This window comes from Macrobrachium nipponense, chromosome 39 (assembly GCF_015104395.2).
Source record: "Macrobrachium nipponense isolate FS-2020 chromosome 39, ASM1510439v2, whole genome shotgun sequence".
NCBI classification, from domain to species: Eukaryota; Metazoa; Arthropoda; class Malacostraca; order Decapoda; family Palaemonidae; genus Macrobrachium; species Macrobrachium nipponense.
Window position 1 is genome coordinate 39,510,125 of NC_061099.1, and position 13,594 is coordinate 39,523,718.

A 13,594-nucleotide genomic window follows, 5' to 3' on the forward strand; every position below is an offset into this window, starting at 1 on the left:
CCAGTGATGACGAGCGCATTGCGCATTAGTCAGAGCATTTTTGGAGGTCGGGGCGAAGACGCACTTGTGGACGTGAGCGAGAGGTCTCTGACACTTCTGCTGGTCACGATCGTTACGAAGATGCTTCGAGGATGTGATCTGATCATCGTAGTTGACGAGACTTTTCAAGATTCGAGTGTGCTGCAGGCTCTGTCTCGGCTTCAACATTTCAAGCAAGTAAGTAGTATGTAGATTTTTTTTTTAAAGCAGGTTTTGAATTATCCATAGCTTCAAGAATAGCCGTGAAAATATCATGATAGCTATGAAAACTACTTTACTTGAACACATTTTGATCACATTAGGAAGTTTTCGTAATCTCTCTGATCACCCGTGTGGCAGAGCATAGGTCTAGTTATTTTACTCATATAAACTTGCTGAGAACTGGAAGACCAACTCCGTCAAATGCCAACCCTTTTGTGTATGTATATATGTATGTATGTATGTATCATCAGCATCATTATACACCCTTCAGCTATTCAAAGAGATGTAGTGTGAACGGCGTCTGGAACTTTTTGGTGTACTAACCCCTACAAGTTCTAGCTAGACTCACCGTCGCACAACTTCGCAGATGGGACATTCTACCTATGATTAAGATGAAATCTTCACATAACTTGTCATTTCCATTACACATTCTTCCAGGTTGTGGCAATCTACGACGTGGAGGTTCTGGAAAACGCCATCTAGAAATTCTACCAATGATTAAGATGAAATGTTCACGTATCTTTTTATTTCCATTACGTTTTCTTCCAGGTAGTGTCAATCTACGACGTGGAGGTTCTGGAAAATGCCATCTGGACATTCTACCTATGATTAAGACGAAATTTTCACATATCTTTTCATCGCCATTACATATTCTTCCAGGTAGTACCAATTGACGACGTGGAGGCTCTAAAAAACGCCATCTGGACATTCTACCTATGATTAAGATGAAATGCTCACGCATCTTTTCATTTCCATTACGTTTTCTTCCAGGTAGTACCAATTGACGACGTGGAGGCTCTAAAAAACGCCATCTGGACATTCTACCTTTGATTAAGATGAAATTTTCACATATCTTTTCATTTCCATTACGTATTCTTCCAGGTAGTGTCAATCTACGACGCGGAAGCTCTAGAAAACGCCATCTGGACGTCCGCTAATTGCCAAGGAAGCATCTTCCTAATGTCTGAAATTGCATCATTTGAGACGTTCGGAGAAAACCCCAGACTTGCGTGGAACTACAATGGCAGGTGAAGAACTTTTCCTTCGGTTGATTTGCTGGATATTTTCATCTCCTTTCCTGGCACGTAGGAATAAATAGTATAAGAATTAAGGTTTATTACGATACATCAATTCAAGGGATTTATTGTCTTTCAACGGTTACAAATTCTTTTGGAATAAAGCAGTCTTCTTTAGCATTTTTTTCTTGTGATAAATTGTGAAAGTCCAAATTATTTAATAAAATATACTATTCATAAGTTACTTAAGTACTTATGATATATACTAGGCATTTCTTTAGCATTTAGTTTGTGATAAATTGTGAAAGCCCAAATTATTCAATGAAATATACTAGTTATGAGATACTTAAGCACTTATGATATATACTAGACATTTCTCTTAGCATTTTTTTCTTGTGATAAATTGTGAAAGTCTAAATTATTTAATGAAATATACTATTTATAAGTTACTTAAGTACTTTTGATATATACTAGGCATTTTTGCAGACATGGAACCATCTAGCATTGGGTAGCTGGGGTACGTTGGGTAAAAACTTCAAGGGAATAGTTCCCAGTTTATCGAACACCAGGTCCATCTAACCTAGCTGGTAGTACCTGGATTTAAGACTGTGGGTACTGGACAAGAACCTGCCCAATTGTAGATTTGCCCCTTTTCATATAAAGGCTATATCCCCAAATGAAATTTTGGCCTTGCTCAAAATAAGCACCAGAAATCGTTTCACATTGCCTTTAGTCTTATTATTAGATGTCTGATAGATGACACTGGTTAAAAAATGATGGGTCTGTGACCTTCATCCTCTGGTAACTTTCTCTGATTAGGGACTATCTTTTAGTATGATTTAGCCAAGGACTCTGCTATGAATTTAGCCACTTTTGCGGGAAGACAAAATTTAGAGATGCCCCTACTCCAGAGAACATTGGGATACTAAGAACTTTCCTGTTTTCAAATAACAAGGATAAAACTGAAGATGGGACATCCAGGGACTTTGCCATGAATTCAGCCACTTTTACGAGAAGACAAAATTTAGAGATGCCCCTATTCCAGAGAACACTGTGATACTAAGAATCTCTCCGTTTGCAAATAACAAGGATAAACTGAAGATGGGACATTGAAACGTAAGATTCCAGAAACAGATTTATGCAATTAAAGCTTTTCTAGAACTGCAATTGAAACCTTTCAGTTTCCGGACACTAATTACATTAGCTGCGTGATCGATACCAGTGATTATGGTCCTGTCAGCTCGTCCATTACAACTGTTTCCATGGAGTGAATACCGATGTCAACTATTTATCAAGTTATGGTTAATTATAATCAATGTCTAATTGCGTGATTCGATAAATGTTAATTTCTGCTATTAGGGGTATATGTGCATTAAGCTGTACCTTCGATGATATACGAATGAGAATGGCTGAGAATAAAACAGTGCTAATCAATTGAATGCTTAGAGGCAGAGAGAGAGAGAGAGAGAGAGAGAGAGAGAGAGAGAGAGAGAGAGAAATCATACGTTGTGAAGATATGAAATCACATACATTTGATTAGTCATCAATCAGAATAAATAGAATTCAAAAATGAAAAGGTTTTGCATTTAACCACATAGTCATGAGAAGAACTAAAATGTGACTTGCAAGCCTTATCTGCCATATATTCTTCAAATTCCTTTAGTAGGACTCGTCTTAAAAGCTTCCTATGTACTATAGTAGATTCACATCAACCGTGCATTTGACGTCTAGGCCAGTCCCTTACGACGCTCCTGATTGGCTGTTGATAAGCCAATCACATGGCTGGAAACTCTCCCTGTGATTGGCTTATCAACAGCCAATCAGGAGCGTCGTAAGGGACTGGCCTAGACGTCAAATGTACGGTTGATGTGAATCTACTGTAGTACATATTCATACTAATTTCTGAGGCCATGTGACTTTGTGTTGTTCATTTTCTTTCGCAGAGTGATTTTTGCTGGACTTACCAGAGAGCAACTGGAAAAGCTTCTGCTTGGAAGGAAAGTGAGGAAAACCGAGCATGTATTGGGTGTAGTCAAGGTGGGTGCCAAACAGAATTTATATATATATATATATATATATATATATATATATATATATATATATATATATATGTATGTATGTATGTATGTATAGAACGACTCGGAGAGAGAATGGACAAAAATATAACTTACCAACTATATCAAACTTATCCATAAAGCATTAGATAAATTAGGAAATAATATGCCCTTATGTTTGCGAGCTTTGATTAAATTGATTCGTTTCTCTTTATTTTGTTTATATGAACACTACGAACGTATGCATAACACACACACAACACACAAATATATATATATCTATATATATATATGTGTGTGTGTGTTTTGCATACGTTCTTAGTATTTATATTAATAAAATAAAGAGAGACACAAATAAACAGGAGGTTTCTACTCACTACAGCTACCCATTCAATTAATGGGGTCACTGTAAAGAGGAGCAGAGACCTCATTATAATAATAGGCGGTTATACCAGCCTTAAAGTCCGAGCTCTCTTAGAATACCATTACCCCGACAGAGCGACAAAGAGGGCCACTACAAAGTGTACAGGAACGAGCTCTACTGGAGGCGAGGGAGTCTGGCTCTTGCGGCCTTGTGGCGCGGAAAGGATTTCGCCGGGTCCCCGAACTTCTTCCCAGACAAAATATCCAACATCCGACAGGCACCTCTGAATGTGAGTCCCCATCCCCAACCCCCCCACCCCTCCCTTTTTTTTTTTTTTTTTAGTCTTCAAAGAAAAATTAAGTATATCTTAGTTTTTAACCAGACCGCTGAGCTGATTAAGAGCGTGATTATACTCGGTTTTTTCCATCTGTCTACCCGCCTGTGGTGTTTCCGCATGGTAACACTGCGTCCCGGGCCTTAGATAGTTACATTCAGCTTACATTCAACAATAATAATGATATCCTATTTCGAATATTAACGGTGTAATTCGCATACAGTAAATTATTAAAACACTTTTCAGTTGCAAATGTACACCCAGATATCCTTTTATTTACCTAAACTTACACGTAGCATAATATCTAAAGCCCGGGACGCAGTGTTACCATACGCAAACACCACAGGCGGGTGGACAGATGGAAAAAACAGAGTATAGGCTACTTTAATGTCATCTTTGATTATCTACTATATTTTCAAACCCCAGCTATCTGTTCCTGCACAGGTAATAGTGTTCGAATTCCCCCCATCGATCATATATCGCCGGAGTGCCAATGGCTCCCTGATCTCCCGTTATGGCTGGGAAGTGGCTGTGGTCGAGGCGCTGGCAAAAGTGGTGAACTTCACCATTGTCTACGTGGAACCAACCCCTGGTTAGTACTCATTTTTATTTTCTATGTATACGTATCCCATTCTTATTCTAGAAATCCTCGATGATAGCAGTTTCAATACTGAAAGCAAAATAGACGGGGCAGACACTTCGTACTTGGCATTCAGTGAGATGGAGTCGAAGATAACCTTCCGATTGTTCTTTTAGTGGCTTATTTCCACAGCCTTTTAATATTTCTAATTCTCCCGTATTAGTTATTCCCCTCTTGTCCGGAAGTTCTTGATCGTATTCTAAAGTTTCGACTCCCTGTTTGAGAGTTTCAGTATTTCTACTGATCTCTGACGTTTGTGCACTGAAGACATATATATAAAAGGAACTTTTCTTCGTCGAAACTATGTTTCTGTTGCCTCTATGTAAGGTTTCCCTTCATCACAATAAAAGTCAGGGAAAACGAGGTAAAAATCAAATCAGTTATCCAAAGAGGAGCCTGGAATAGCTACGATATTCATTGAATACAAGATTATATTTGTTACAACTAAATCTGTGCTGCTACATACTAGGTAAATTATGATTAAGCCAAAATTTACGCCTTGGCTGACATGATGCAAGTAATTGAAAAAATCATTAAAGTAAATATGATTAAACAAAATATTATGATATAATCTGAGCAAATCGGGAATCTGTTATTGGCGTAACCAAAAAAAAAAACATTAGAAACGAAGGCTAAGACGCTTACAGAACACCGTGTCTGTCTGTTACAAACCTAACATTACGTTCGTTGTCATTTTTAAGTTAATTAAGGTCTTTGTTATTGATCTAATTTTAAGCCCTATTTTTCTCTGTAAGTCCTAGCTTTGCCATCGTTAAACCAATAACTCGCTACGTTAGCTGGAAACATTATAGTAATTATTAGAAACATTTCTAGATAATGACAACCCTTAAAAAAAAAAAAAAAAAAAATCCGTTAGGAAAACAGCTGGTCCCTCCTTAGACCAAATCAAATATTCTAATATAATTATTTCTAAAAGCTATTTGTCTGGACTGCAGTCTGATAAAAGCTCCAATAATAATGTAATGAATCTGTCATAAATATTAATTTTGGTACCTAGATATTCTGACATAATTACTTCTTGAAGATATTTGTCCAAACTGGAGGTCTGATAAAAAGCTCCAATAATGTAAGGAATCTGTCATTAATATTAATTTTGGTACTTTCTTCTTCTTTTTGGGGGGGTGGGGCTACAAAAGGAGAAATGTGGGCGTGAAGCTTCCAACGGATCTTGGGACGGCCTGGTGGGTCTCCTGGCGAAGGACAAAGGCGATTTGGGAGTTGCCAATATATTTATCTCGGCAATATCGGACGCTTGGAGTACCAGGAATACAGCATCCAGTTTGCTACGGAGGTTGGCGTCTCTCTCTCTCTCTCTCTCTCTCTCTCTCTCTCTCTCTCTCTCTCTCATATATATATATATATATATATATATATGTGTGTGTGTGTGTGTGTGTGTGTGTGTGTGTGTGTGTGTGTGTGTGTGTGTGTTATATATATATATATATATATATAAATATCTCCACAATCGCAGTTTGCTTAGGCCTTTCACGCAATAGTCACCTCTCATTTTTCTTGGTTAACTTTCTCAGATTTCTCTTTGTAAATCAAATTACGTATAAACTGTATTGATCTTTCATACCACCTTTCTGAAAAGTCAGTAACTTTGGAATATTTTTCTTAAGCAGAAATCACTTTTTTTTTAATCAGCTAACCAAAATATCTGTGCCAATTAGGAAACGTGTTACCTGGCCCGCATGGAACCACCTTTACCCCGTTGGCAGTCACTCGCTCTCCCTTTCAAACTGAATTCGTGGATAGCCGTTATGGTTGGGATGGTCCTGGCTGGCCCTCTCCTCTACTTGCTAGCCGCTGCCAGCGCCCGTTGGTTAGTTAAGCACAGCGTTTATTGCCCTCCTTGGCTTTCAATTTTACGTAGTTTAATATAGATTTTGTTTCTACAGGCAAATAGAATTTGCAGCGTTACACCAATCGTGTGATTTAAATGTTTCCAAAGTAACTGTGACCGTGGTAATAATTGTTTTCTGATAGTTTAGCAGCTTTTGATAAAAGCATTTCATTTGCTAATGGAAACTGGTATTTATCTTGCATTTCATAATAGTTAGCGAAGTAACTTACGGTCAATGAATGACATGAAATTGGCTCTATTATAATACGGTATGGTTAAACAATTTGCACAAAAATTTGTTGTATCTTCTAGAGCATAATTTAAAACTGAGTATTTTCCGTCGCAAGGATTTGCTTCAATGGCCTCATTCAGTTTCTTGCAGGAATTTTCGTATCGTTGGAGTTTTTTTAATCCCCATTCTCATGCCCCAGTTTCTGATAGATAATAGACAGGCTTCGTTCCTCCATTTATCGTTTTTGTAGATTCCTGCATGAAAGTTATTGACGCCACTAAAGCAGCTGCTTTACTGCTTTCAATGAAAATCATTTGCATGCTTAATAGTCGTGGTATATGAATCCGTGACTATATTGATGAAGTTAGTCACAGAAGATACATACACATCTAGTCATATGAAAAATACACCCTTACCCCTTCTATACTCGGTTTTTTTCCATCTGTCCAGCCGCCTGTGGTGTTTGTGTATGGGAACACTGCGTCCGGGGCTTTATATAGTCACATTCAGCTTACATTCAACAATAATAACAATATCCTATTTCGAATATAACGGTGTAATTCGCATAGTGTAAATTATTAAAACACTTTTCAGTTGCAAATGTACACCCAGATATCCTTTTATTTACCTATAACTTACACATAGCGTAACTATTTAAAGCCCGGGACGCAGTGTTACCATACAAAACACCACAGGTGGATGGACAGATGGAAAAAAACAGAGTATAGTGGACGAAGCATAGACTATACAGATCAGTTTATTTACAGGATATACACTCATCAAATCATACGAAAATACATCCTTTCCCTTCCAGTGGATACGAGAACAAACACCTAGACAAATTCATCCTTCCCCTTCTAGTGGATGAATCATAGACTATACAGATCAATTCATTTACAGGATATACACTCATCAAATCATACGAAAAATACATCCTTTCCCTTCCAGTGGATACGAGAACCAACACCTACTGTCACCGATATACTCCTTCCTGTATTCCTTCGGAATGCACTTCCGCTATCCAACCATGTTCCTGCCGATTCGACCAACGACGCAGATCTTCGTGGTGTTCCTGTGGATCTACACCTTCATCCTGAACACAGCCTACAGCTCCAACCTCACAGCTTTCCTCACGATCAGCAGGCAGCCACAGAGCATGGAGACGTTCAAGGAGCTTTACGAAGGACACTACAAGGTGTTCAGTTTGGGCAAATTCTTCCAGAGCTCTATGGCCAGTTCTTTGAATAAGTATCTGAACGTAAGTCTTTTATTATTATTATCATCATTACTTTTTCTGGTTTGCTTCTGTAGCTCCATTCTATGGTTGTTGGCTATTATTATTATTATTATTATTATTATTATTATTATTATTATTATTATTATTATTGATTATTATTATTCAACGAAAACTCAAAATCACACGAGTCAATAAAACGGAAAAGTAAATCCACATTAGTATGTCTGTTTGATTTTCTTATTTGAAATATAAAGCAGAAAGCTTTCGATGACCTGCACTGTCCTAATCAACATTTTTAATAACAAAATCAAACAGACATACTATTGTGGATTTACTTTTCTATTATTATTATTATTATTATTATTATTATTATTATTATTATTATTATTATTATTATTATTATTATTATTATTATTATTATTATTATTATTATTATTATTATTATTATTATTATTATTGTGTACTAGATTTTGGGTCAGGAACCAAGTCCCCGAACTAAACTTACTATTCTGGTTCTCACACCGGAAGTTTGCTTATTTTGACAAACATAAGCCTAAATTGTTTTTTAGTACATTTTGGCTCAAAAACCAGGTCTCCAAAATATCATTCGGTCTTCACATCGAAAGTTTACTTATTTTGACAAACATAAGCCTAATTTTTTATTCATTTATTTATTTATTTATTTATTTATTTATTTATTTATTTATTTATTTTTCTTATTTATTATTTTTTTTTTTTTTTGAGTAAATTTTGGCTCAGAAACCAGGTCCCCAAAGTATGGCCCCCGTTCTCACACCGAAAGTTTACTTATTGAAAAACTTAGTCCAAATGCACCCGGTTCTCACACCGAAAGTTTAGGCCTACTTATTTAGACAAATGCAACTCTATTTTTTTTTTTTAACTTTGTAGTAGAATTTTCAGGCAGGAACTATAGGTCCCCGAACTACTACATCCGGTTCTCACACTGAAAGATTTCTAACGTAGACTATGCTGGCAAATAGAGCAGCTATGCAAGTCACATAGAAACGTAACCACAAGCTAAAACATAACTATTTTGCACCTGTCGTTACATTTCAGTGGGACATGAAGAACCCTTCCCACCAAAAGCATTTATATTTATTTAAGTTTTTAAATTCCTAAGGACGTAATCGATTAGATTCCTAATTAGAAATACCGGAAATGATTGGAATAACTTGCTGGGTTGCCCCTTTTTCGCTGTCATCGAAAACGATCGAAATACCTCTCAGAAAATATTTTGGAATGGCTCGTCCTTGGCCATTTTGCAAGCAAGCATTTCTTTATCATCATCAACAGGCCCTAGCAGAGCGTTTCTATCAAATCCTGTCATTTTGCAAGCAAACGTTTCTTTATCATTTCCGTCATTTTGCAAGCAAACTTTTCTTTATCACCATCAGCAGGACCTAGGAGAGCGTTTCTATCAAATCCCGTCATTTTGCAAGCAAACGTTTCTTTATCATCATCAACAGGCCCTAGCAGAACGTTCTATCAAATCCCGTTGTTCGAGGACATCAAACCAAAGGTGCTGAGTGGCGAAGGAGTGATGATTCAGAGTCGTAGTTACCTAGGGTATGTGAGCGTCCAGTTAACGACACCAAAGGGCAGGCCGATGGTTAGGATCATGAAGGTAAGTGTATCTCGAAAACAAGAACATGGATAAACTAGCGTGCGAAAGTATCACACATCAAAGACGATCATGCCAAATAGGCCCCTTGCGAAAAATTCCAGTTTTGCCACGGGGGAAGTTTTCAAAACGATGACCTTTCCAGATAGTCCACATGGAAAGGTTTCAGAGATCTTGTCATAAGGAAGCTTTTTTTTAGCTATACAATTCTGTTGCATCGTATATTCTCTCTGTACGTTCTGTACATCACGCAGCAAAAGACGATCATGGCAAATAGGCCCCCTGCGAAAAATTCCAGTTTAATCACTGGGAAGTTTTCAAAACGTTGACCTTTCCAGATAGTCCACATGGAAAGGTTTCAGAGATCTTGTCATAAGGAAGCTTTTTTTAACTATACAATTCTATTTCATTGTATATTATAGCAAAGACGATTATGCCAAATAGGCCACTTGCGAAAAATTCCAGTTTCGTCACTGGGAAGTTTTCAAAACGTTGACCTTTCCAGATAGTCCACTTGGAAAGGTTTCAGAGATCTTGTCATGGGGAAACTTTTTTTAACTATATAATTCTATTGCATTTTAGGTATATTCTCTCTGTATACTTTCCTCGTTTATAAATTTCTTGAAGCCAAATCTTCCGGTCGGTGTCGAGCTTTTTCTAAGCATGATAGACCTCCATTTCGCAGGAATGCTTCGCTCCCTTTGGCGTCGGTCTGGCGTTCCAGAGTAATTCTCCTCTGAAGGCCAAGTTTGATCGCGTTATCTCTTGGATGGTTGAAAGTGGACTGGTTGGAAGATGGTTCCTGGATTCAATCGCTCTCTCCTTGAAGGTGAGTGGATAAATTCGCTCAAATTTACGTATCTATTCATTTGTTTGAATATTTCATTACATTTTTTGACAGCTATAGATTACTATTTCAAGCAGATATTTGAGTCACTTTAAGACGAATGAATGTGTTGAAAAGGTTTACAGAAATATGAAGAGAACTTTCGATTCATCAAAGTTTTATTCATTCTAGTGCTAGATTTAACTGGCCCCCTAAAAGAGCTAACCAGAAGATTTTATTTTTTAATTTCTTGCTTTTAAGGAAATCAAACGCACTGTTATAAAGTCATTGGTTAGCTAACCAGAAGACTTTATCTTTTAATTTCGTGCTTTTAATAAAATCAAAAGTAACGTTATAGTCATTGGTTAACTAACCACATTTTATTCCTCAAATTCGTGCTTTTAAGAAAATCAAACGCACTGTTATAAAATCATTGGTTAGCTAACCAGTTTTTATTTTGTTAATTTCGTGCTTTTAAGAAATTTAATTTCGTGCTTTTAAAAAACAACCGTACTGTTACAAAGTCATTGGTTAGATAACCAGAAGACTATTTTTTAATTTCATGCTGTTAATAAAATCAAAAGTAACCTTATAAAGTCATTGGTTAACTAACCAGATTTTATTTTTCAATTTCGTGCTTTTAAGAAAATCAAACGCACTGTTATAAAGTCATTGGTTAGCTAACCAGAAGACTTTATCTTTTAATTTCGTGCTTTTAATAAAATCAAAAGTAACGTTATAGTCATTGGTTAACTAACCACATTTTATTCCTCAAATTCGTGCTTTTAAGAAAATCAAACGCACTGTTATAAAATCATTGGTTAGCTAACCAGTTTTTTATTTTTTTTATTTCGTGCTTTTAAGAAAATCAATTTAATTTCGTGCTTTTAAAAACAAACATACTGTTATAAAGTCATTGGTTAGATAACCAGAAGACTATTTTTTTATTTCATGCTTTTAATAAAATCAAAGTAACCTTATAAAGTCATTGATTAACTAACCAGATTTTATTTTTCAATTTCGTGCTTTTAAAAAACAACCGTACTGTTACAAAGTCATTGGTTAGATAACCAGAAGACTTTGTATTTCTTTTTTAATTTCATGCTTTTAGGAAAACCAAACGTAGTGTAATAAACAGACCAGTGAACAGTAAGTCTCCCTTTCCCTATTCCAGTACAAGCAACTTGAGAAAAGGGAGATCACAGACAGCGTAGCAGAACATGCGCATGACCAGCACGTCATACCCTTGGGCATAGACCACCTGCAGGGCATCTTCCTCGTCCTGGTCGTTGGATGCCTGATTGGTATTCTTTGCTTCGCCTTAGAGATGTGCCTCAGAAAATCTGATCGGAATTGAAGAGGAATAATTGTTGTCGAACTCATTCCTTTGGACCTTCAAATTTTGGATTTTTTTTTTTATGAACTTCGTCAAAATATATTTGTGAATGAAGAATAAATATTGTGAATGGTATTAAACTGAATGAATATCCATTGTATACTTGATTTTCCTTTACACTCATTAGGTACCAACTGCGTTACGTTACTACAGAAGACAACCGAGTATGCTTTAAAAATAATCATGAAATAGACTTTTTTTAAAGTATGTTTGCAACGATGGATGTTGTTCTAACAGCTTGAAGGAAATCCTATTTTTTCATTCATGCGTCACCCTTTTAAAGGATAATACATATCATGTATGTATACATAGTAAACAGACATTTTCTTTAATATTTGAATTAGGTAAGAATCTATGAATATTTATGTTTTATGTAAGTACGAATTTATATGCACACACACACACACACACACACACACACACACACACACATATATATATATATAATAAGATAATTATATAATATATATATTCATATATATATTCTATATATATATATATATATATATATATAGATAATATTATATATATACGATATAGTAATGATATATAGAGATAGATATAGAATAGAGATCGATAGAGAGAGAGAGATAAGTAAACTTATAGATAGAGTAATAGTTAAGTAATCGAAAAGAGATTAGGATAGATATATAGATGTAGATATGATAAAAACTAGAGAATATAGAGAGCGATAAAGATAGAGATACTATATAGCTATATATAGGTGATATACATAAATAGATATATGAGATCGATACCACTTAATATATAAAAGAGAGAGATATATAGATCGATATATAGATAATAAGAGATATAAGGATATATATATAGAATATGGAGAGACAGTAACTAGAGATATGATATGCTATAATATCACTAATAGATGATTAGAAGATAATATATAGATATATATATATATATATCGGAGATATAGATATAAGAGCTATTAATATATATATAGGGAGATGAATAGTATATAGAGAGATAATGTGAGTAGAGGAACTAGAGAGACAGTATTATATAGCTATAGAGAAAACTAATATTATATAGATATCTATATAACTATATATATATCTAGATATATAGTTATCTTAGAATAGATAGTATATATATATATGGATATATAGATATAGAGTATACTATATGTATACAGATATCCGAGATATATATCATCCTATATATATAAACTATATATATGATATTATATATATCTCTCTATTTATAATATAATTCTCGTATAGATATATATATGATATATAGATATATATGTGCATAGTATATATTAACTAATATATATGTATATCTCTCTATCTTGTGATATATATATCTATCGATATATTTTATATATAATTTTAGATACTATATATGATATATATATATATATATAACATATATACACAATATATATATTATATATTACTATATATATATATATATATATATATATATATAGATATACATATGTATACAAGTTCTCATTCTATCATTCTAACTGGGGAATCAGGTCTCCACGTATATCTTTTTTGTAACTAGTTCAACTTCCCTACCATTAGAAACTTTAAACATATCGGTTTTGTTCTGACTTAGGAGCACTTTATGAGGAAAATGAGTAAAATTAGTAAAAATAACTTTAATATCACTTTTCCACAACACCCGCCCCCCACCTCTATCCCCGTCTCTCTCTCTCTCTCTCTCTCTCTCTCTCTCTCTCTCTCTCTCTCTCTCTCATACACACACACACAAACA

At 35.1% G+C, this 13,594-nt stretch overlaps 1 protein-coding gene across 1 annotated transcript; it reads left to right on the plus strand.

Moving 5' to 3' along the window:
- Positions 1–1,128: 1,128 nt before the first annotated feature.
- LOC135210424 (ionotropic receptor 21a-like) lies at positions 1,129–11,839 on the plus strand. The gene is given in 12 exon segments (XM_064243323.1): positions 1,129–1,268; positions 3,200–3,293; positions 3,808–3,963; positions 4,453–4,601; positions 5,805–5,911; positions 5,914–5,960; positions 6,343–6,494; positions 7,696–8,005; positions 8,554–8,575; positions 9,403–9,629; positions 10,312–10,455; positions 11,627–11,839. Coding segments are annotated over 12 exon segments (1,659 nt in total). The 5' UTR covers positions 1,129–1,200; the 3' UTR covers positions 11,810–11,839.
- Positions 11,840–13,594: the final 1,755 nt, after the last annotated feature.